A 21673-nucleotide genomic window follows, 5' to 3' on the forward strand; every position below is an offset into this window, starting at 1 on the left:
TTCAAGGGTAGATGGCTTTTCAGTTCACACATAAGATATATTCATGGAATCAACCAAACAAACACTAATGGAAGTCAAGAGCCAAGACCACGACAGCTTTGATAGTAAACCCTTAACCACTGTTAATAATTCATTTTAATACAATTCACCCGTTTAAATCAAACCAAAGAAAAAAAAGAGTATTTTTTGTCCGTTGGTTTTGTACTTACTAGACACTGCATGCTTATCATCTAAGGAAGCCCAACTATTATCCCAAAGAAAACTATTTCAAGTTTATGATATATAAAAATTAGACATCGACCTTTAAAGCAACAATCTTACGGATCTCAGTATTTTTTATCATAGATGTCTCAAAATGCTTAGATGAACTCACGCGATTTCATATGATTATATGGGGGCATGTGGTAGCCATGATTTCACGTGAATCATGTGCGTCAATCTAAGTATTTGAGATAGTTGGAAAAAAAACATTGACATTCTTAATATTTCCATCTATAAAATTAAGTTGCACTATTTAAAAAAATATATTTAAATTAGTGGAAAGTTTAATTTGACACAGTTGGTATCTTTCTTTCTTTTTTTTTTTCTTTTTACCAAACCCAAAAAGGTTAGAGAATTTATGCAGCCTTGCAAAATTAAACCCTAATTGATTAGAATCACATACGTATACACAACTAAAAAGTAGACCAAATTGACCAAATGTGTCCTCATCTACTTTGTTTACCAAAACTTTTGTACACTTTAATTGGGAGTTGGGCTTGTATTAAAAAAAAACAAAATTTAAGAAGACAAAACAAACAAGCCAAACATGACTCGATGGTAAAATTACAAGGGTGTAATCTAGAGATTTAAATTACTGAAAATAGCTAAGAAGACAAGCAATTAATTAATTAATTCCTATTAGAAGCCAAGACATTTTGATGCGGTGGTGACTCCACCATCCACAACTAGGTTGTGACCACTGACATACTTGGCTCCATCGCTAGCAAGATAAACCGCTGCCTCAGCAATGTCAATAGCTCTCAATGTTGTCCCTTGAAGATTAGCAAGTCCCCTCACAAATTCCTCTGTCTTCTCCACTTCTTGCTCACTTGGAACCCCAAAATTCATAACACAGTCTTCCTCGTCCTCGTCAACCCCTCTCAATCCATTAACAAGCATTGATGTTGCAACCCCAAATGGAGAAATACAATTAACTCTAACTCCATACCTTCCAAGCTCACAAGCTGTGTTCTTTGTTAATCCAACAATGGCATGCTTTGAAGCCGTGTAAGCGTGCGGACCTAGCCCTCCCATGACTCCTGCTACACTAGCCATGTTGATTATGCTTCCACAGCCTCTTTTAGTCATGACCCTTGAAGCATGTTTGATTCCTAGGGCTATTCCTCTTACATTTATGCTCATTATCTTGTCGAATTCATCGGCGTCGAATTCCATAATACTCTTGCGTTTGGATTGATTTCCAAGCACTGCAGCATTGTTGACGAGGATGTCGATTCGGCCGTAACGCGCTGTTGTGGAGTTGATCAGGTTCTCAATGTCTTCTTCCAAGCTAACATCACAGTGAACAAATGTGGCATTTGAGCCTAATGAGTCGGCCACTGCCAAGCCAAGAGTGTCATTGACATCTGCAATAACAACCTTTGCACCATTTTTCACAAATAGTCTGACAGTAGCCTCTCCAATCCCTCTAGCTCCTCCAGTCACCACAGCAATTTTCCCATCCAAACTGCAAATTGAATATATATTACAATTAATATTGGATTGAAACACAAGAGATTAATTAGGGATCAGCAAAAATAATACCTTTTAGGGGAGGGAGGAGGGTTTTCTCTCCCTAGGACATGATGGTCAATGCCTTGAATGGTCTTCTCTGGTATCACTTGAGCAGGCATAGTTTGGCTGGACACACTTGGAACAATATGCAGAGAGAGAGAGAGAGAGTTGTATATATCATTCTATTACAAGACATGAAAGGTATTTATAGGCAGTCTGCTTTCTTTGTGTATAGGAATATTCCACTTTTTTTCTTTTGACTAACATAGCCCTTTGCAACGTTGTGCCAAGGGAAATAAATTAATCCAAATTGTTGTATCCTTTTTTCTCGGAAATCTGATAAAATAAGATAAAGTGGATACAGAGAGAGCATTTGCACTCTTGTCTGTTTGACATTTTATGAAGATTGGTGTCTTCAAAGTGAAGAAACCATCCCATTTATGTTACCAATCTAAGCAACTGCATAAAATATCTCGTTTTGTGTTGGGAGGAGAAGAAGATCAGCTTGAGATCTTCCCACATGACTTGTTAGTTGTAATATTCTTCTTTGGAAATAATTTAGTATCTAGCAAAAGTTCAAGAGAACTCGAGCCTACTAGCTAGCCAATTTATATACATATTACCTAATAATATTGCTGAGAAATGAATGGGTATGCTATAGATATTGTGTTTTTTGCCGTGGTACAGTTGAGGCTAAATTTATTAATTTGAGGTCAAAAAAATAATTAATATTTCCCATTCATTAAATGAAAGTTAAACGAATTTTGCCCATAAGAGCCAATTCTACTTGGTGGCAGCTGAAGACCTAAAGTTAGCCCATTTCAACATCACTGTCAAATGTCAATATCTGTAGGAGTTTAGGAGATTATCTTGTTGTAAGAGAACATCGAAGCCTCACATATGTTGAACAACTGTTTGTGGCAATTGACAAATTTGCCATTGGGCTCAGTCTCGAGTTAAGAAAACATTTGGTCCCGCCGAAGATTTCTTGTTAGAAATTGGGCTGAGGTTTGGACTTGAACTTTGCGCTTGTTATCCTCCGTCGCTCAATACTAGTTAGTCATTGACCCTGACCCTGACACTCCCAAGACCCGGCCCATGTTTTGGCTTGCAAAATGCTTGGGCCCAAAAGCTGCCAAATGGATTGGGCCTCTACATTTTGTTTTATCTTCAATGGTTGGCTGGTTGCTTAAACACAGTTGACATGATTTGCTATCTCTTATTTATTTTTTTAATATAGGGGAAGGGGATGAGGGAGACTCGAACTCGAAACCTCTATGAAATATCACAAACATGAGTGTCATCTAAACTACTTGTAGTTCTCACAATCTTATGATTTTGGCTTGTAATTTGTGTTATTTTTAGTCTTTTTCTAATATTTCATTTCGGTCTTTTTTTTGTCATTGAAAGAAGGTTCAAATCCAAAATACCAAATCCTAGAGATACCTTGTGGCACCAATTATTTTTCAACTGCCCTAAAGACTCATAAGAATGTTGTCAGCAAAAAATTGTTTTTCCTCAACTACATCCACTAAATGTGATCAGCGACAAATCCAAAAAAAAAAAATTCTACCTACTTTGCTTGCTTGGCAACATAGTAAGGGCAGCACAGTAGAGAAACACTAGAGTTTGCACCAATCAATCAATATCATACTAAATCCAGCATCAATGAACCACGTTGTCCACATAGTTGGTTTGGTTTTTAAGGGGATGACTTTGTTGAAACCAAAGCTTCAAAGCAAAGGTTGCATCATTACATCCACATATGAGGATTATATAAGTCATATCGGCCATTAACAGTGCATACATATACAGTATATCTATTGGTAGGATTCTGAATGTAAATCCCTTTGTGATTAAGAATTATTAACTTTATATTTTGTCATTAACGCGCTTGTATTGTATGCTCCACCACTTATACTACAAATATATATAAACTTATTCTACGGGACTATGATTGTATGCTAGCAATGCAATGCAACCAAAGTGTAAAGTGGTTCGGTTGACAATTTGAGTTACGTATATGCGTGTTCGAGATTCGATTGTAATGAGAAACATATTTTTCAATGATATTAAAAAAGCAGAAAAAAAAAAAGAACAACCAAAGTGCTGCTACAATTAGACGCTTTTCCTTGTTCCCGTATTCGTTTGTCATTGACTTAATAGCTTAGCAAGTCAACAAGGTGGGAGGAGTTGTATTAACCACAGTTGTTGTTTTGTAGGTTATAATGATAGGGTCGGTCTCGGTCTGACATTAATGCTGGTATTAGTGCCAATCTATGCAATGGCGGAATGACCTCCTGCAAGTTCAGAATAATCACACACAAAAAAAAAGCATAATTGTACAAGATAATTGGCTTAACCACGGGGTCCTATAATATTCCGATACTTCACTTATTTATTTATATATTTATAATTGTTGGTTTAAATTTTTTTATAATTTTGCATCTATATCCTTAAATAAGGGGGTTCAATGGCGTGAATTGTAATTCAATCAACCAAAATTTAAAATTTTACGCAGCTTGCTAGATTTAGAGCCGAGACTACGAAATTTCAGTGCTCTCACAGCCACCTGATACCTTCTCACCAAGCCACGCTATCAAAAGTTCAAAATACCATGATCCAAAACAACGATCGCATCACGACCGACGAGCCAAGAAACACACCGCATAATAAATAATCCACACCGTTTCACTCTTCATGATTCTCTCCCAAATGCCGCAAATCTCCTTCGCGGTTTAGGAAAAAAAAAAAAGTGCAAAAAATAAAATAAATAGAGTCATTCTCGTCTCTCGCTCCCACATTCTCCCCCCCCCTCTCTCTCCACGTCTGTATACGTTCGTTCACATTCATTTCACTCCAACAAACCCCAAGAAAAATCCTCCACTGGCCTCTCGTGCCGGTTCTAAATGTAGTGCAATCGAAAATCAAAGCACCAGGGCGCATATCTGGGAAGAAATTAGGATAATTGTTTTAATTATCAAAGCAGGTTATCAGCAATCACTCCAATGCCGTTGTCGAGGTACAAGGTAAGGAGCGAGTACGGTCTGGCCGATCCGGAGCTATACAGAGCGGCGGATAAAGATGATCCCGAAGCGCTTTTGGAAGGAGTCGCTATGGCAGGACTCGTCGGAGTTCTGCGCCAGCTTGGCGACTTGGCAGAGTGAGTCTATATCTCCCAGACATCTGTGGTTTGGATATTTTGTTTTCTTTGAGCTTATATTGTAGCGATTTCTGAAATGCATTTTGAATTTGCGTGCCTCGAGTGCTTTAAATTTGGAAATTGAGTTTTAGTTTGGATTTGACTATTGTGAGGGGTTGTTTTTAAGATTTTGGGAGGCATATCTCTGACTGCAGTAATTATGTTGTTCCCTCCTTCAGAAAGTTGTATAGAATCTAATTCGTATTATGTTTTTTTTTGGTGAACTTTAATATCAGCCTTTACGAAGCCTTTTTTCTTCTTATTCTGGATCTCAATCGTTTATTTTACGAGTTTGGAAGTTTTTTAACAACGCGAATTTTAGCTCTATCGCGAGTTTGACCTCCGAAACTACTTATATCCATTATAATTGGTCATTCTTGGTTTGGTGCTGAACTGCCGGTTCTTAGGTGGACTTTTCTGGCCTCCACCAAGTTTGTTTTAAACAAACTGTCTTAGTTCACCTGCTGCAATGTTAACCTCTGTGGAAGTCCAGAATCTCATTCCCGTAACCTTCAAAGTGGTGTTTGTTTTATCACTTTGAATTGGAAATTTGAATTAATGTAGGTGAAAGCAAGGTATGCAGTGTTTAATGCTCAATTAGGTACAGATGTCTTCCGTTACAGTTGTTGGAGTATTCATTGTTAGTTGCTTCAATATTTATTTGGAAAAGCAATTTCATACATGCAAAATGTAAATGTACGCAAAAAGGAATCATGCACTTCATTAGTAGAAGTTCTTGAGTTTTGGTCTCTTGAAGATTTCAACAATATATTATGATTTGTAGATTGTGAGTTTTCTTTAAAAGACAGTTATTAATGTTGACAACCATTCAAAAGGTATTATTAGTTATTTTCACTCTCAAGGATCAGTACTGTAGATACCCAAATATACAATTGTTGAATAGTCAATGTAATTTATCTTGAGCCTTCTACAGCGGGGTCCTGTGGAACAAAGCAAGGTTGAGGATGAAAGACTTGGGCACTGGTGGAGTACCTGCCAAAGAGCCTCCGACGATCAAGTAAGTAATCGGAGAAAGTCAAGTAAAGTAAGTATATAAAAGATGTAAGGTAAGAGATCAAAGATGTGAAGTATGTGCGTGAGTATGTAGGTGTTAAATAATGCAAGTATGTTGGAGTCAAGTAAATCCGTTGAAGGAGTAAAGTATGCAATGCCAACATGAGATGCAAGGTGGAAGATCGTATGAGGCGGCCGTAGAAATGCAAGATATAAGTTGGATGTTGGTCGACGATGGAGGATCGAAGGTTGAAGATGGAAGGTGAAAGGTTGGAGGTCGAAGGTGAAAGGTTGAAGAAGCTCTGAGCTTTCCCTGGGTGAGTGAACGAGAGAGTGAATGTCTCAAGCTCTTAGGTCCAAAAGTCCTCCTCCTTTCTTATGAAGGAGGAAGGGATTTTATAATATAGTTGCGTGGCGACCAAGACTGACATGGAGTACACAATACGGATAATTGTGGGAAGGTGGTGTTGGGTGTCAGGACACATGGCTTCTTTTGGTTGGTCATGGATGAGATCATACAAAGGTCAGGTGGCTCAATGTCAGGTATTGATGGCAAGTTGATTGACTCGGCATACTTGGGTCAGAGGTCATATTTGTCTTATTGAGGTTGGGTCCAACAATGGTCTGAGACGACCGTTGCCTGAGGTCAATGTGGTCATTGTCCTTCGACGGTTGATGGCGTTGAATGTCTTTGGTTTGGTCGCCCGTTGATGGCTGAATGAAGACGTTGGGTGCCCATGGGTTGGGCCGCCTTAGGCTTGTTCTGACAACGTATGGTTCGGTCGTATGACTGATATGGTATGAATTGTATGTATGCATGAATACGGTACGCAATGGAGTTGAGTTAGGTGATTGATACCTAAAGCAAGCCTGACCAATGCTCGCCAACTGTCCATGGCGTTGATTGACTTGGACGTTGATCAAGTTGGTCGTTGACCGACTTGGTAGTTGACCGACTTGGGCTTGGACGCCCGAGTATGTGCTGCTTAGCTTGAACGTCCGAATATGGGTTGCTTATGGGCTTTTGGATGTCGACTGACGTCTTGTCCAACTTGACTGACTGGGTCATGCATTGACTAGGAAGTTAGTCAATGACGGTTTTTTGACACTACAAGTAGTTAGCTTCATTGTTACAGAATCTTGACTTCTACTATTTTCGTTGAGGATTTGTGACAGGAGTATTAGAGTATATGAGTAATAGCTTTTTCCTTTTATTGGTGTAGGTTTGCTGCTGAGATGTTTCATGATTTGCATGAGGAAGTAATGGCAACTGCTGCCAGGGGACATGGTCTAATGGCTCGTGTTCAACAACTCGAGGCAGAATTTCCTTTAGTTGAGAAAGCATTGTTGTCCCAAACTAACCATTCGTTATTCTTTGGCAGTCCAGGTTAGATTTCAATCTCTATGTGCTTGAAAATTTAGTTGACTATAATTACTCTTTTTTTTTCTTTTCAATATATTAATTAACAAAATCTTGTATATAACAATTAAATAAAAGCTGCAATGCCAAGTACCCAGTAACCCACTCCAACTCCTACTAACTTCTTTATGGATTCGTATGGCTGACACTAATTTATTTGAGATAAGGCTTTAATAGGATGACTCTATAAAGACCTACTGGTTTATGGAAAATTTTCTGGGCTGTGATGATGATGATATATCTTTTCATCTCACCACTTGCATAAAATGAATCCCTTATTGATATACAGTTGAGTTGAAAACTTGAAATAATAGTTAACAATGGCACGATGCTTAAGAACACTTTTGGAGGAAGAACATGATAAAAACTTTACTGTTTTTTTTTGGTCTTGCATACCTTCTCAGCTAATTACATGAAAATCTCACTCCCTTTTGAGATAACAAGCTTTGTTCTTGTGATTTCGTTGTACCTTTTTTTATGGGATTTGAATTAGACAAACTAAAGGATGTCATTTATTTCTTCATGCTACTCCATGTATAATTGTTATTTGTTAGTTTCATACCAATGCTTGACTATGTAGTGCCTTTCTTCTGTGGAACTTCTTTTTTTTATGAACGTATTCTATGGTGAAACTTCAATCCAGTTTGTCCATATCGGAAAAAGCCAGTGTTCAGTGATTCTTTGTATTTTCAGGGTGATGACAGGTAATGAGGGGTCTTTTGAATTAATGTGCAATCAAGTTGCAGGTGTCCATTTTGTATGTCCATTTAAACGCATAAAGGCATTATTTTTTCCAGTAGTGCTTTAAGGTTTCATTTTATGCATTTAATGAGTTCATGAATCAATTTTGTTTTTGTTTCCTCTGTGGAAATATTGAGGTTCTCATGTCTTATGGAACCCTATTGAATTGCATGATGAAAAGCTGTCCGTTCCTATGTTAATGTGCAATAAAGTTGCAGGTGTCGACTGGCATCCACATCTATGCTTTGAACAAAATCTTATAACTCGTGGAGACTTACCTCGCTTTGTAATGGACTCTTATGAAGAATGCCGGGGCCCACCACGGCTATTCCTTCTTGACAAGTAGGGGTGCTTGAGTTTTCAAGGCTGTGTAATGTGAATAAATTTCATTTTTGGAAATAAGAGCTGTTTATATGTTTCATCCTGATCCGGTAGGTTTGATGTTGCTGGGGCTGGGGCATGTTTGAAGCGTTACACAGATCCATCATTTTTCAAAGTTGAAGGGACATCTGTGGGAGTACCAACAGTGGAAGTTCAAAGGGAGAAAAAAATCCGCAAAGTGAAGGTATTGCTTCAAAATATATAGAATACTACAAAACATTTTTCTTGTTATGTGTCTTAAGCAGGTATACATCTTGTTAATACCTATCATTCATTTTTCATAAGCACTTTATATGATCCAATAACTTTTCTGTCTTATACATATTGGATTATCAACTCTGGGTGACTATGATAACTTGATGATCAGCTTTGTTGTTTTGCCTTCTTTCTGCTAGAATTCCAGCATTATAGGGTACAATCAATTACCTGACAAAGATGTTTGAATTGTAATTTGATGTTTTCCTACTTGCAGAAGAAAGGATCACGCTGGCGAAATGGAGAAACCCCAGAAATTGTGCCAGCATCACACACCAAGTGAGGCCTCAAGTCCCATTTTTTTTTTTGCATAAATCATTCTTTTTATTGCTTTGATTTCACACACTTAGTATATTGTTGTTTGGTTATTCAAAATTGATTTCATTATGCAGACTACAGCAGTTGTTTCTGGAGGAGTGTATTGAAAATAGTTTTAGCAACCCTGCGCGTCTTGTGAACTTAAAGAAAAGGCAGTTAAATGGGTCTCCATTTGATTCAAAATCTGGAAAAAGCTACATGGAAAAATTCATAGGAAGTCCTCCAGAATGTAAAACCATTTGTGAAACTTCTGTTTTTGCTCCCCCCTTGAATTTGGCACCTGGTAATTCGAGTGTATCAGGGCTCGAAATAATTGAAATCAGTACAGTGACTCATGTTAAAAATGTTCTGCCAGGAGAGGAAAGTGTATGTTCTCCACGTAATGGACGTGAACTGGCTCCAAGACCTTGTATGGATCAGTTAAAGGGAGATGTTACTGATAGAGAAATAGTTAAGGTCGTTGAACAAACTGCTGCAGGTGAGGTAGAAGAAACACTTTCTCCCCATGATAAAATAGCATTGGACTTGGGAGACAGAACAGAGGGCAGTGAAGATGGGGATGATGCGATTAGTGAAATAGATAATTTCATGGATGCTCTTGCTAGTATGGAGTCAGAAATGGAAACAGACACTGAGTATAGAATGAAGAACAACCAGGGTTACTTGAATGCTAGCAAACATGAGACAGATTCTGATGCAAATGAGGAACAGCTGGGAGTACTTGCTCATTTTTCAGATTCTCAGTCGATGGGAAACTCGTCTCTGTCAGATGATGGGAACAGTTCATTCAAAAGAGGAGGATCTAGCTTTTCTTGCTTTGATACTCGAAGCAATTTGGCTGAAAATAACCCATCTGATGTTGAAGAAACAGCTAAGATGATCCCTTTCACAGAAGCTTCTGTTGTTGAGACTGTTGAATTGCCATCCAATCAACTCCCTGCATATATGAAGACTTCAGGAACCACATCTCTTGATCATGTAATGTCTGATGATAATTCAATCGAGGAAGAAAATGCCCCTTATCTTGGAGAAGCATCCAGTTCATTTAGTAAAGATTCAGAAAACATGCATGTTGAATACGATACAGGAATAAGTTCTCTAGTAGTTTCATTACCAGTAGCTGATTCAGATGAAATACCCTCTAAATGTATTATAGATGGTGCCAATGCGATAAACATTGAAAAAGATGTGAGAAACCTGGTAGAGTCTTCTGTGGCTGTCTCTGACTTTTCACCCAAAGAGAGGGATAATTTTCTCTTCAGATGTGATGGGATGCGTGAGAGAGATTCAAATCTTCTTTCTGATGCTTCAGTGAATTTGTCAAACATAACAGATATTGATCGTGACAAGTGCTGGATTGATAATTCAAGAAACGATGTGCTTCCAACATCTCATCTAGAAGACAATTGTGCAAAAGATTTGTCCGATGAACACAATTGTTCACCATATTCTGAGAAATTGCCTTCCACTCTTTCAGCAGAAATGTCTTCAGATAGTGCACTGCTGCTTGATCCTTCAGACACTACAAAACCTGACGGCATGGCCTGCCAAGACAAGGATTATTTTCCAGATACTGATGTAAACTCAGAAAATTTAGCTCCTGCGGTGAATAATCCTGAACTTCTTGGAATTGAAGAAACGCAACCCTCAGATGTTGCAGATGATATCTCACGACTTAAATGTGATTCAACAGAAGTAGGATTTCCATATGTTGAAGAGACTTCTAAAACTGCGGGTGGTGATAAAATTGGTAGTTTTGCCTCTGAGATAGAGTCAGTGGGAGAAGGTGATTTTTCACTTGAATATATATCTAGTTATGCATATAAAGAGGGGCTTGAGGGATCAGTGAGCTTTGATGGTATGGTGAATGAAACTAGTTCAGTAGAGGATGAGGCTGTATGTTCTACAATGGCTGCTTCTGTTAGTACTGATGTCGTCAAAGATGTTACTTGTCCGTCTTTACATTTGGTTTCTTCTCCAGCTAATAGTTTTACAGATTTGCAAGAATGTATTTCTAGCTCTGAGGATCTACACCAGAGAAGATTGGAATTTATTGAGGCAATGTCTATGGAATGCCTTGCAGAATCAGAGTCAGAAAAGGATGTGAATCAGCTGAAGACGGCTCCCAAAGATTTAGATTGCGTAACTTGTGAGTCTGTCCATTATAAACAGTGCGACCAAGAAACTTTAGAGGATGCTCTCGATACTTCTGGTCAAACCCAAAGAAATTCGCTTAAAGAATCCACATCTTCACCTTCACCTTCTTGTTACCCTTCAGAGCCAGTAATTTCTTTGGAGCAATCATTAGAGTGGCAAGCTGGTCAATGTAATGTGAAAACTTTGAATGTAGATGAAGCAAGTTTTAAGTCTTTAAATCAGGCTTCACCTGATTGTCGTCTTTCAGAGCCTATATCTTCTTCAGAACCATCAGTGCAGTTGCATGTGGAGCAATGTGAGGATAAGTTCCTGCCAGCTGATTTTGCAAGTTTGGAGTCATTGGATCAGCAGTCTGACCAGATGAAATCTCCAGGTCACATAGATGAGGGGACATCCCTTGTGACTTCACCCAAATCTTGTCCAGAACATCTCAGCCAGTCTCCGTTGTCAGATACTTTGGTAGAGTTAGCCAGCCAGGAACTTAATGATTGTAAGATGGCTGTGAGTCCATTAGACACTATGTTTCCTCAATTTGGCTTGTTCTCTGAGGCAACTAATGTCAATCTGGAGGAGATACCCCCATTGCCACCTCTACCTCCCATGCAGTGGTTAGGAAAAATAAGGATTACTCCCCATGTTGCACAGAGAGAAGTGGTTGAACAAAGTGAGGATTCTTTCCGACTGATTCAGCCATCTTCAGCCGTCGACAAAGCTCAATTTAATTTATCCGTATCAGAGAAAGAGATTGTGCAGCCAGACAACCCGTTTTGGTCTTCCATGTATGCAGATTATAAGCGGCAAGAAGTTTCTGAAGAAATAGCCAGCAATTCAGGGCAGGCCAGTCCCTTCTCATTGCAATCTTCAACGGGGGTTCTGGATGCAAATAGTCAACATGATGAGCTTGCATCAGTGGGAACAAAACTGTTGAACCCATTTTTACCTCTACCTAATGACAGGCCTGAGCATTTTTTCCTGGGCTTAGAAGGAGAACCAATAACGTCTAGTACACATCCATTTACTCCTATTCCATCTGAGGAGTATACAACTAGACGTTATTCTGTACCATCACAGGATACATCAATTCAGCCTCTGAATCAATTAGCACCAGAAAAAGGTTTCAAGGCTAAGGCACCCGAACACACTCCACAAAATTCTGAAGGTGAAGAAAGGAATCCTCCTGTTGCATCTCTGCCACTCCTGCCGGAAGAGCAGCTTCAGCATGGATCTGTGACTTCACAGGGAGAAACAATATGGCCCTCAAATGCATTTGCTCTGCCACCAGCCTATGATGTTGGGAAGCCAAATGGGAGTAAGCTTCCCCGCCCTAGAAATCCTCTCATTGACGCTGTTACTGCTCATGACAAAAGCAAGGTAATGACTATTGTCGTTTCTTCTTTTTAACATTAATCTTCTGTCCCAAAAATGTGTAATTGACAACAGGTCAAACCTTTGCAGTTGAGAAAGGTAACTGAAAGGATCCGGCCTCAGATTGAACCGAAGGCAGATGAAAGAGATTCATTGCTAGAGCAGATACGAACTAAGGTTGAGCCTCAAATACTTTTGCTTTGCATTGCTTATTATAGGATTACTACTGTACAATGAAGACTAAACACATTCCTGTTTGCAGTCCTTTAACTTGAAGCCAGCAGTGGTGACAAGGCCTAACATTCAGGGTCCTAAGACCAACCTGAAGGTTGCTGCCATCCTGGAGAAAGCAAATGCAATCCGTCAGGTCTCACTGTCTCTCACAGATGTGTGTGTGTACTTATGCATGTATGTATACACAAACATATATATAGAACATTTTATTTGAAATGTTGGATTTCATAACAGGCACTGGCTGGAAGTGATGATGATGAGGATGCAGATAGTTGGAGCGATTCTTGAGAAACTTACTCTACCATGGTACTCCACTACTGCTGCAATTCTTTCCCCTTAGCTTCTCAAAAAGAAGTAATTCTTTCCCCAGTGCCGTGTCACTGATATGTTCATTGCCTTGAAATATACAGATGGATCTTCCTTCCCATATAGTGAGATGGTAAACATTCATGTATTCTTTGCCCTCTCTAGTATACTTTTGTAGAATACCTCTCCCTTCAGTCTCTCGTCTCCTCTTCCTCAGATAGGCTCAGTACGTATTCGCTGCTATGTGGCATTTCCCTATCAAGAAAAATCTGGTGTGGAGTTAATACAAGAATGGCTGCTATGAATCAGTATACTAGCGCCGTTCCAGTCAAGTTTTATGTATTACTATAATATCTTGCAGTTGTAAATTGTTTTGTAAGTGGCATACGTTTTGATACATAGTGTACTTCCTATACAGTTTTGTAATCTTCTATGTAAAGGTTTCATAGTGTAACATCTAGATAGCAGAATTTGCATTCGAAAGAGTATAAAGCAGAATGGATTCTTGCGGCAGGGCGCACTGCGCGGTGGCAACTGGCAGGTGCTTGTTATGAAGAATATATCCAGAAGTTTGTGTAATTGTGTAGGAAGATGTCCTTCCATATTTTGATGATCATTGCCGACTGTGAAGTACTTCTCTTCGATTTTTTAAATTATTTTTTTTTCCACCTGCATATAGTATATATACATATTTAATAATCACGAATGAAAGATTTGTCTCAACTTCTTTTAGCCTTTTAACGATTTGTTGACTAGAAAAGTTAGAATGGGTATTAAGAGAATTTCTTTTATTTTTCGTTGCAAAATAGACATTATCCATCTTTTAAATACAGATATTTGATTCTCATAATTTTTTCTTCTGAATGGGAAAGGAAGGGAAATAGTAATACACATGGTTTGCGGTTATTGCGCAGTCGGATGATTTATCCAGTGCGGATGGTAGTTGCTGGGGTTTTATATATAAAAGAATCTCATAATTTAGGTGCTCCATCAAACGTAAATGCAAAAGAAAAATAAGACAGGGAGGTGCACCGTTCCTGTAAATGGTTTGGGGCGAAGCGAAGGGCCATGACCATATTAACAAACCCCGCTTCTCCGTCGTTTCAAAAGGCAGTGCAGATTAAGACACGCCTCCTTCAGGGCCTCGACACATTTAATCAATTCAAGCATGTCCACGCCGCGCTTCTTCGTCATGGCCTCGACCAGGACAACTATCTACTTAACATGCTCCTGCGATCCAGCTTCGACCTCGGTAACACCAGCTACACCCGCCTCCTCTTCGACCAAACCCAAGAACCCAATATCTTCCTATGGAACACCATGGTCCGCGGCTTGGTCTTCCAAGACTGCTGCGAAGAAGCCTTGCAGTTTTACCACTGGATGCGTGGACAGGGATTCTTGCCCAACAGCTTCACTTTCCCTTTCGTTCTAAAGGCGTGCTCACGGGTATTGGATTTTCGGTTGGGGTTGAAGGCGCATTCTCTTGTGGTGAAGGCCGGATACGATGACCAGGTGTTTGTTAAGACCAGTTTGCTATCATTGTACGCGAAATGTGGGTATTTGGACTATGCTTATAAAGTGTTTGATGAAATCCCTGACAAGAATATTGTGTCTTGTACTGCGATCATTAGTGGCTATGTAGGGCAGGGGAAGTATAAGGAAGCTATTGAATCATTTAGGAGGTTGTTGGAGATGGGTTTGAGTCCGGACAGTTTTACCATCGTGAGAGTCCTAAAGGCCTGCACCAAGGCTGGGGATTTGAGAAGTGGAGAGTGGATAGATGGATACATTTCGGAGATTGGGATGACAAGGAATGTGTTTGTGACTACCTCTTTTGTTGACTTTTATGCTAAGTGTGGAAGCATGGAGAAAGCGCGTTGTGTCTTTGATGGGATGCATGAAAGGGATATAGTTTCTTGGAGTTCTATGATACAAGGTTATGCATCCAACGGGCAGCCCAAAGAAGCCCTAGACCTTTTCTTCAAAATGCTGAAGGAGAATCTGAGACCAGATCGATATTCCATGGTTGGAGCTCTTTCTGCTTGTGCAAGATTAGGAGCACTGGAGTTAGGGGAGTGGGCAAGCAATTTGATGGATAGAAATGATTTTTTGGCTAATCCAGTGTTGGGTACAGCGTTAATTGATATGTATGCTAAATGTGGGTGCATTGCAAGAGCCTGGGAAGTCTTTCAGGGGATGAAGGAGAAAGACCGAGTGGTATGGAATGCTGTGATATCTGGGCTTTCCATGACTGGGCATGTCAAAAGCGCATTTGGGCTTTTCGGCCAAGTGGAGAAATTTGGGATTCAACCTGATGGGAATACTTTCATGGGCTTGCTTTGTGCCTGTACTCATGCTGGTTTGGTTAATGAGGGTCGCCGATATTTCAATAGCATGCATCATGTCTTTTCCTTGACTCCTACAATTGAACATTATGGTTGCATGGTGGATCTTCTTGGTCGTGCAGGTTTACTAGACGAAGCTCATCAGTTTATAAAAAATATGCCGATGGAAGCAAACGCGGTGGTTTGGGGAGCCTTGTTGAGTGGATGTAGGTTGCATAAGGATATTTACCTAGCTGAACATGTTCTAAAGCAACTCATTGCGATAGAACCATGGAACTCGGGAAATTATGTTCTCTTGTCAAATATATATTCTGCAAGTAATAGATGGGATGATGCAGCAAAAATAAGGTCAAACATGAATGAGAAAAGAATGGTAAAAATACCTGGTTGCAGTTGGATTGAAGTGGATGGAATTGTCCATGAGTTTCTTGTGGATGACAAGTCCCATCCCTTGTCGGAGAAGATCTACACAAAGCTTGCTGAACTCGCTAAGGGGTTGAAAGCGGTCGGATTTGTTCCAACCATAGATCATGTGCTTTTTGACATAGAAGAGGAGGAGAAGGAGCATTTCCTTGGTTGTCACAGTGAGAAACTGGCAATTGCATTTGGTTTGATCACCACAACTCCAAAGGAAGTGATTCGAGTTGTGAAAAACCTTCGTGTATGTGGTGATTGTCACGAGGCCATAAAGTTTATTTCAAAAATTACAGGCAGAGAGATAATTGTCAGAGATAACAATAGATTTCACTGTTTCAATGATGGTTCATGTTCATGCAAAGATTACTGGTGATTTAGCTATAAGTCAACTTAAGAATGGGCTTGACCATTTATAAGTTGAAGTTGCATCCTCTGGAGTAACAACAGTTGAAGCTTAAAGGGACATGAAGTTCTGCAAACTGAAGGGCATTGCAACAAAAATAGCACCCAGACCCTGTAAGACACTAGTATTCTGTCTCAAATAGATGCACCTCTCAATAGTTCTTTTTAGTCGTTACCCATTTAAGGATTTTATTTTGATCAAAATGACAATTCTGTTTTCTACTCATTATATTGATTTGTCAGCTTTTCATTTTCTGTCTTTGGTCTGGGGTGAGACAAGGGATTTAGGCCGCGTCATATCATGTTGGAGGGTTTTTTTTGGCTGCATCACCGGTGTTACTTCCTAAATGGACATATGGTGATCCATTTTTATACTGTGTTATATATTCCATTTTCAACTTGGGGTTTTATGGAATAGCTTCACATTGTGATATGAAATGCAGAAGCATGCATGATCATCCTTTAAATGGTTATGATAAGCTCATTATCATCAAACTTGTGATCCTGTCTGATTGCGGATATACTTATTATGGCTTGCTCTGTGTTTTCAATCTGCAGAGCTTTTCTGATTTTTGAAGTCTAAGCTTGACATGCGATGAATCTTTGGTGATTAGCTTCAACGTTCAAGTTTAGAATCTCACGATGAATAATGCGATTGGAATAAGAAGTGCTCTATGCACTTTACAATATTGAATATGATCCTCAGTCTCTCTCCGGTGTGTATATGTGTGTGGATTAGTAGAAGTTGGATATTGGATCCTTCTTTGGTGGAAGTTACTGCTTGTGCCGTTGTGCGTTCCCAACTATTTTTATTTCCCAAGTAAAATGGAATTCTGTTAAAAAAGGCTGCTGGTTATATTTATAGTTTAATCACTAGGAAACTCTGTTTAGGCTGTCAGTTCTGAGTGGCTTTGAATGTTCTACTGCTTGCAGAAGCAAAAGGTTATGCTGGAGAAATGGGGAGACTCAAAAGCTCTGAATACCGCAGGCAAAGTAAGACCTCTACTTCTCTCTCTTTGCATTACATTATATTTTGGACAACATATATGGCAGCATTTTAAACAACATTCTAAAACCAGTATATAGTGGAGAGAGAGAGAGCATATTTGCTAAAACTCAAATTGTTTCTCAAACGGAGCCATGATTTTTGTTCTTGTGGTGGTTGCTTAATTTTCCTGCACCAGAGGATATATGGTTCATCGGTTGCTCAAACCTTCTGTTGGTGCAAAGCTGCTCATTGAATCATATCGTATCTGAAAAAGCTCATTGGGAATGTGAGTATATGGTCGTTTGGTGGACAATTTTGAAAGTAATGTATATGTATGATGTATGATGGTTTAAATGGTAGCATATATGTTTTCTATGAGTGTAGTCGGCATGATATACTGGGCTGGGGGTCTGTTTAATTGAGTGGGCCTAGTCAGATCAAACAAATGATGCAAAATGTCGCATGAGCCGGCCCAACAGTACTGAGTACATATTGGGCCATGCTAGGCTTTGCGAAGGCCCAAACTCTAAGCTATGCTGTGAGCCTGTGATCTGTAATCCGGTCCTGGATTCGACGAACCGAGCTATGAAAATGACGTGATGGAGTTGCTAGGTCACTACAGTCGAAACAGATTCAAACGTCGTCGCTTTCATTATATTCGTACACCTTTTTCCACCCTGTAAAGTATCCTGTTAAGATTCATCTCCCCCTTCTATAAAAGCTAAAAACCCTCCTAAATTCCCAAATTTTCAGACGTAGCGTGTAATTAGCCCCAAAACAGGAAAAAAAGGTCAGCATGATAAAATCCCAAACCAAAATCCTAATTGGTCTTGTTGGCCTCTCTGTGTAGAAGTCAATAAGATTCAATTTTATGGGCAAATCCCCTCCTATCAACACAATCACGCTACAAAATCTCGTGAGAACCTCGAAATCCTTAAAACCAGCGTCCCAATTTCGCAAGGAGAAGTCAAAGAACATGGAGAGCAGCAGCCGCGCTGACAGAGATGAGAGAAGTAGCAGCAACGCTACTCGGGTGCCGCTGTCGGAGATTGTATCGGATTGCGTAAAGCGGTGGTTCAAAGACACGCTTAAAGAAGCCAAAGCTGGGGATATCAACATGCAGGTCTTGGTGGGTCAGATGTATTACAGTGGTTATGGCGTTCCCAGAGACGCCCAAAAGGTTCGTCTAGTTTTATTCTTGTTTAATATTTTTCGATTACGTGCTGCCTTGATTTGGTGGATTGTCGATGTTTCTGCGTTTATGATTTTGTGTAAATTTTAGTTTGTAGTTCTCAGTTGAAGTTTATCTCTGTTGCTATCTTGAGGGATTTTTGTGCTGTTCGGATATAATAGGGGTTAGAATCTCTACCAATTTTCTATTTTTGGGGCTTGTTGATTGGTGGTTTTATTTTCTTGCATAGCGACATAATTGGATGATGGAAGCTCGAGTAAATTTTTCTTTCCTTCGCTACTGAATCTCTTTCTTTTCCCAGTCTCTTAAATGGCATAACTTAATGAAGCAGTTGGTTCATTTTGATTTTATCCTTGTTTTCTATGGGCTTCATTCTTATTCATCCATCGTTTGTGTTGATAGCATAGTATTTATTTATGATCATTGGTTACACATGGTGTTACAGGGGAGAATTTGGATGACGAGAGCATCAAGGACTAGATCCTCAGTTTGGAAAGTCAGTGATAAGCGTCCAGGTTGACCTTTATCCTCATCGATGTGACCCATTACTTCTCTTCAGTTTTATTTAATATTGATTAGTGCCTTTGTCTGTGTGGTTTCACTTTGTCAGGTTATAATGCCAGTGACTCAGATTCAGATGAGTTGAAGGGTGATTCTTAGCAAGATAAGATTAATGTTCATGCACTGAAAGTTTGAAATGGTGAGTTGGTGTTGATTTTACTCGAGATTTTTGTACTTAATTTGAAAATTCATTAAAGAGGCACTGAGGAGGGGCCAACAAAGCATAAAGCTTATTATACATTAAATCATGTCCAGGAATTTTTATTTATTGAAATTAAATCAGAGAAATCTCCCCTGGGTGTTTTACTATGATTTTCTGTTCCTGGTTCTGCAACACATTACTAGTCTGGGTCCTCAAGAAATAAGAACATAACTAATCAAAGTATATAGATTGATGATGTTCTCATGGCATACTTGTTTTCTTAGAGATTATTGATTTGGAGTCCCCAAATTTCATCTGTTTCTTCACCTTTTTTAGGTTGGAAAATGTGCTAAGATGTTTTTCTCTCTTTGTAATTCACAGGCCAAAACTTCATCTCATTTTTTTTTGCTGTTGCTCTTATTGAGGATTTTGCTTGGTTAGATGAATGGTTGGAGAGGAAAATTTGACAGTCGTTCACATGATTTATTCTCTAAGTATGGGACAAGCCAAACTATGATTGTTTGTTGTGTGAACAGGTTTTGTTTTGCCTTGAATACCATACTTTATTCAAGCAGTAAGATGAGAATCACCCCAAGTCACTTGGTGAAATGAGGGCAATTCTCCCAATTTCACTTATAGTTCTTGCAGTATGGCACAGTTTATCTGTACTTTCCCCATAAATATATGTAATCATTTTTATGTAAGTTCCAGTGCTCTGTGATCTCTCTGTCTTGAGAATCTGCTTTCTTCGACGAACACTCCTTCATGATCTCATTTTTGTTGTGTTAAAACTTTTTGCAAAAGAGGGGGGATTGTGCTATTTTTTAATGATGATAAAGCTCTCTCATTTATAGGTTGAGAGAGTGATAGTGAAATTTGAAATTTCATCAACACTTTCTCAGGCAGTGTTCAAGTTCCTTTTTGTTGCATTATGTACTTGCAGTTGCTCACTGATTATCTTTTTTCAAGAGGTACTTTTAAGTTTGCTTTGCTTTTGAGCTTGTTGCCATTAGTTTTTTCTTTGGTTATTCTGTTTTACTTTGTTTCAGAAAAAAGATTAAAAAAAATGATTGTTCAGTCATACTTATGCGGTATTGAGACTGATTGGTCCACTTCAGTAGACACAAACAATTGAAAGGGCATTGCAAAGCAGAGGGTTCTGTAAATTTAGTTGTGAAGTGGTAAATCACTTGCTTCCTCTGTGGTCTGTTGTAAGAAAATCACGGTGTCTCATTTTTGAAAAATTTCGAGTGTGCTTGGTGATGTCTTTGCTCTGCCGTGGACATACTGGTGTTGTTTAAGAGGAAATTTTGAAAGGTATAGAAATGGAGCCTCCTATTGGCTGCTGTTTTCTTTTTGTTTGTTTGTTTCTTTTTTCAGGCTGTTTCCTTTCTGTTTGGTATAGATTGCTAGATGTTTTTTTTTTTTTTTTCAGTAGAGCCTTCCTGGCCCTTCAACCATGCATACAAATGATACAATTATCATTCAAGCTTCTGGTTTTCTTTTTGTTCTGTAGGGCCCTGCTTCGTGCTGTTTTTCCTTCTCCACCACCACTTGGAAGTTTGAATGTCCATGGAACAATTTTCATACCAGCTCCTTTGCAATATTGCTGTTTACTTGTTTTTAACTGAAATATGTTGTTGTTAATAAATACAAAACAATTGTCATTTGTCAATTGCTGTTTGTGGCTGGAATGTTTATGAAAAGATGGCTGTTATCTGAAGGTACTGGTTTTGTGTTTTACATTTTATAAAGAAAGAAGTCAAGAACTACAAGGGGCACAATATCTCTGATCATAGGGGGACTGCCGTGGCCCATTATGCAAGGTCTTGGACACTAAACTTTGGATCTTAGATATTTGAGTTTGAGATTATTGAGCCCATCATAGGCCTTCTGTGGCCCATTTTGCAAGGTCTTGGACACTGAACAGTGGATTTATATATCTGAGAATCTGATATAGTTTGAGCCCATCCACCACTTCCAGCACTTGCAGCGCAGGAGAGCTTCACCAATTGTTGGATCGGTGATGGTGATTTTCTCTTGCAAATTTAATCTTTCCTTTTTGGTTGTAACTTGTAAGAAGTTCATCGTCAAAATTACAATACATACTGTGTGGATCACTGGATCCTATCCTTTTGTAAGACCACGAGAGGCCCATTGATTTATATGCTTGTCCAGTCGTCCAAGCCTGCTGAAAAACGGGCCAGATGGGCCGGTCCCAGCAGACGGACATCAAAGCCCGGCCCAGATTTATATGCTTTCCAGTGTCCAAGCCTGTTAAGAAACGGGCCAGACGAGCCTGTCATAGTAAACGGACAGCAAACCCCGGCCCGGTCCATTGATATATATGCTTGTCCAGTAGTCCAAGCCAGTTAAAAAAAGGGGCCAGACAGGCCGGGCCTAGTAGACGGACATCAAAGCCCGTCCCATTGAGTTATATGCTTGTCCAGTCGTCCA

At 39.3% G+C, this 21673-nt stretch overlaps 4 protein-coding genes across 10 annotated transcripts; 3 read left to right on the forward strand and 1 right to left on the reverse strand.

The window, feature by feature from the left end:
• Positions 1-691: 691 nt before the first annotated feature.
• LOC119995235 (short-chain dehydrogenase reductase 2a-like) lies at positions 692-1944 on the reverse strand. The gene is made up of 2 exons (XM_038841675.1): positions 1807-1944; positions 692-1729 (listed from the first exon to the last, which is right to left on the reverse strand). Exons 1-2 carry the CDS (start codon positions 1893-1895, stop codon positions 901-903), a joined length of 918 nt encoding a protein of 305 aa, XP_038697603.1. The 5' UTR covers positions 1896-1944; the 3' UTR covers positions 692-900.
• Positions 1945-4558: 2614 nt separating this feature from the next.
• Positions 4559-13813, forward strand: LOC119995680 (protein SCAR2-like). Of its 3 annotated transcripts, none has more exons than XM_038842179.1 (11): positions 4559-4939; positions 7216-7379; positions 8372-8495; positions 8589-8718; positions 9007-9068; positions 9182-12635; positions 12720-12806; positions 12892-12996; positions 13098-13169; positions 13274-13302; positions 13387-13813. In XM_038842179.1, the coding sequence occupies exons 1-9, from the start codon at positions 4785-4787 to the stop codon at positions 13149-13151; spliced, it is 4335 nt and encodes a 1444-aa protein (XP_038698107.1). In that variant the 5' UTR covers positions 4559-4784; the 3' UTR covers positions 13152-13169; positions 13274-13302; positions 13387-13813. The 3 variants fall into 3 exon arrangements, with proteins under 3 accessions (XP_038698107.1, XP_038698108.1, XP_038698106.1); XM_038842180.1 differs by having other exon boundaries at positions 13391-13813; XM_038842178.1 differs by having other exon boundaries at positions 4560-4939; positions 13274-13813.
• Positions 13814-13934: 121 nt separating this feature from the next.
• LOC119995681 (putative pentatricopeptide repeat-containing protein At3g08820) lies at positions 13935-17843 on the forward strand. Of its 4 annotated transcripts, none has more exons than XM_038842183.1 (4): positions 13935-16447; positions 17267-17326; positions 17518-17607; positions 17706-17843. In XM_038842183.1, the coding sequence occupies exon 1, from the start codon at positions 14238-14240 to the stop codon at positions 16302-16304; it is 2067 nt and encodes a 688-aa protein (XP_038698111.1). In that variant the 5' UTR covers positions 13935-14237; the 3' UTR covers positions 16305-16447; positions 17267-17326; positions 17518-17607; positions 17706-17843. The 4 variants fall into 4 exon arrangements, with proteins under 4 accessions (XP_038698111.1, XP_038698112.1, XP_038698110.1 ...); XM_038842184.1 differs by lacking the exon at positions 17706-17843 and adding an exon at positions 16892-17124 and having other exon boundaries at positions 17518-17646; XM_038842182.1 differs by having other exon boundaries at positions 17267-17607.
• Positions 17844-18156: 313 nt separating this feature from the next.
• Positions 18157-20943, forward strand: LOC119995682. Of its 2 annotated transcripts, none has more exons than XM_038842185.1 (4): positions 18157-18501; positions 18959-19028; positions 19124-19213; positions 20733-20943. In XM_038842185.1, exons 1-3 carry the CDS (start codon positions 18193-18195, stop codon positions 19171-19173), a joined length of 429 nt encoding a protein of 142 aa, XP_038698113.1. In that variant the 5' UTR covers positions 18157-18192; the 3' UTR covers positions 19174-19213; positions 20733-20943. The 2 variants fall into 2 exon arrangements, with proteins under 2 accessions (XP_038698113.1, XP_038698114.1); XM_038842186.1 differs by lacking the exon at positions 20733-20943 and adding an exon at positions 19598-20103.
• The last annotated feature ends 730 nt before the right edge of the window (positions 20944-21673 follow it).

This window comes from Tripterygium wilfordii, chromosome 3 (assembly GCF_013401445.1).
Source record: "Tripterygium wilfordii isolate XIE 37 chromosome 3, ASM1340144v1, whole genome shotgun sequence".
In the NCBI taxonomy this organism is placed as follows: domain Eukaryota; kingdom Viridiplantae; phylum Streptophyta; class Magnoliopsida; order Celastrales; family Celastraceae; genus Tripterygium; species Tripterygium wilfordii.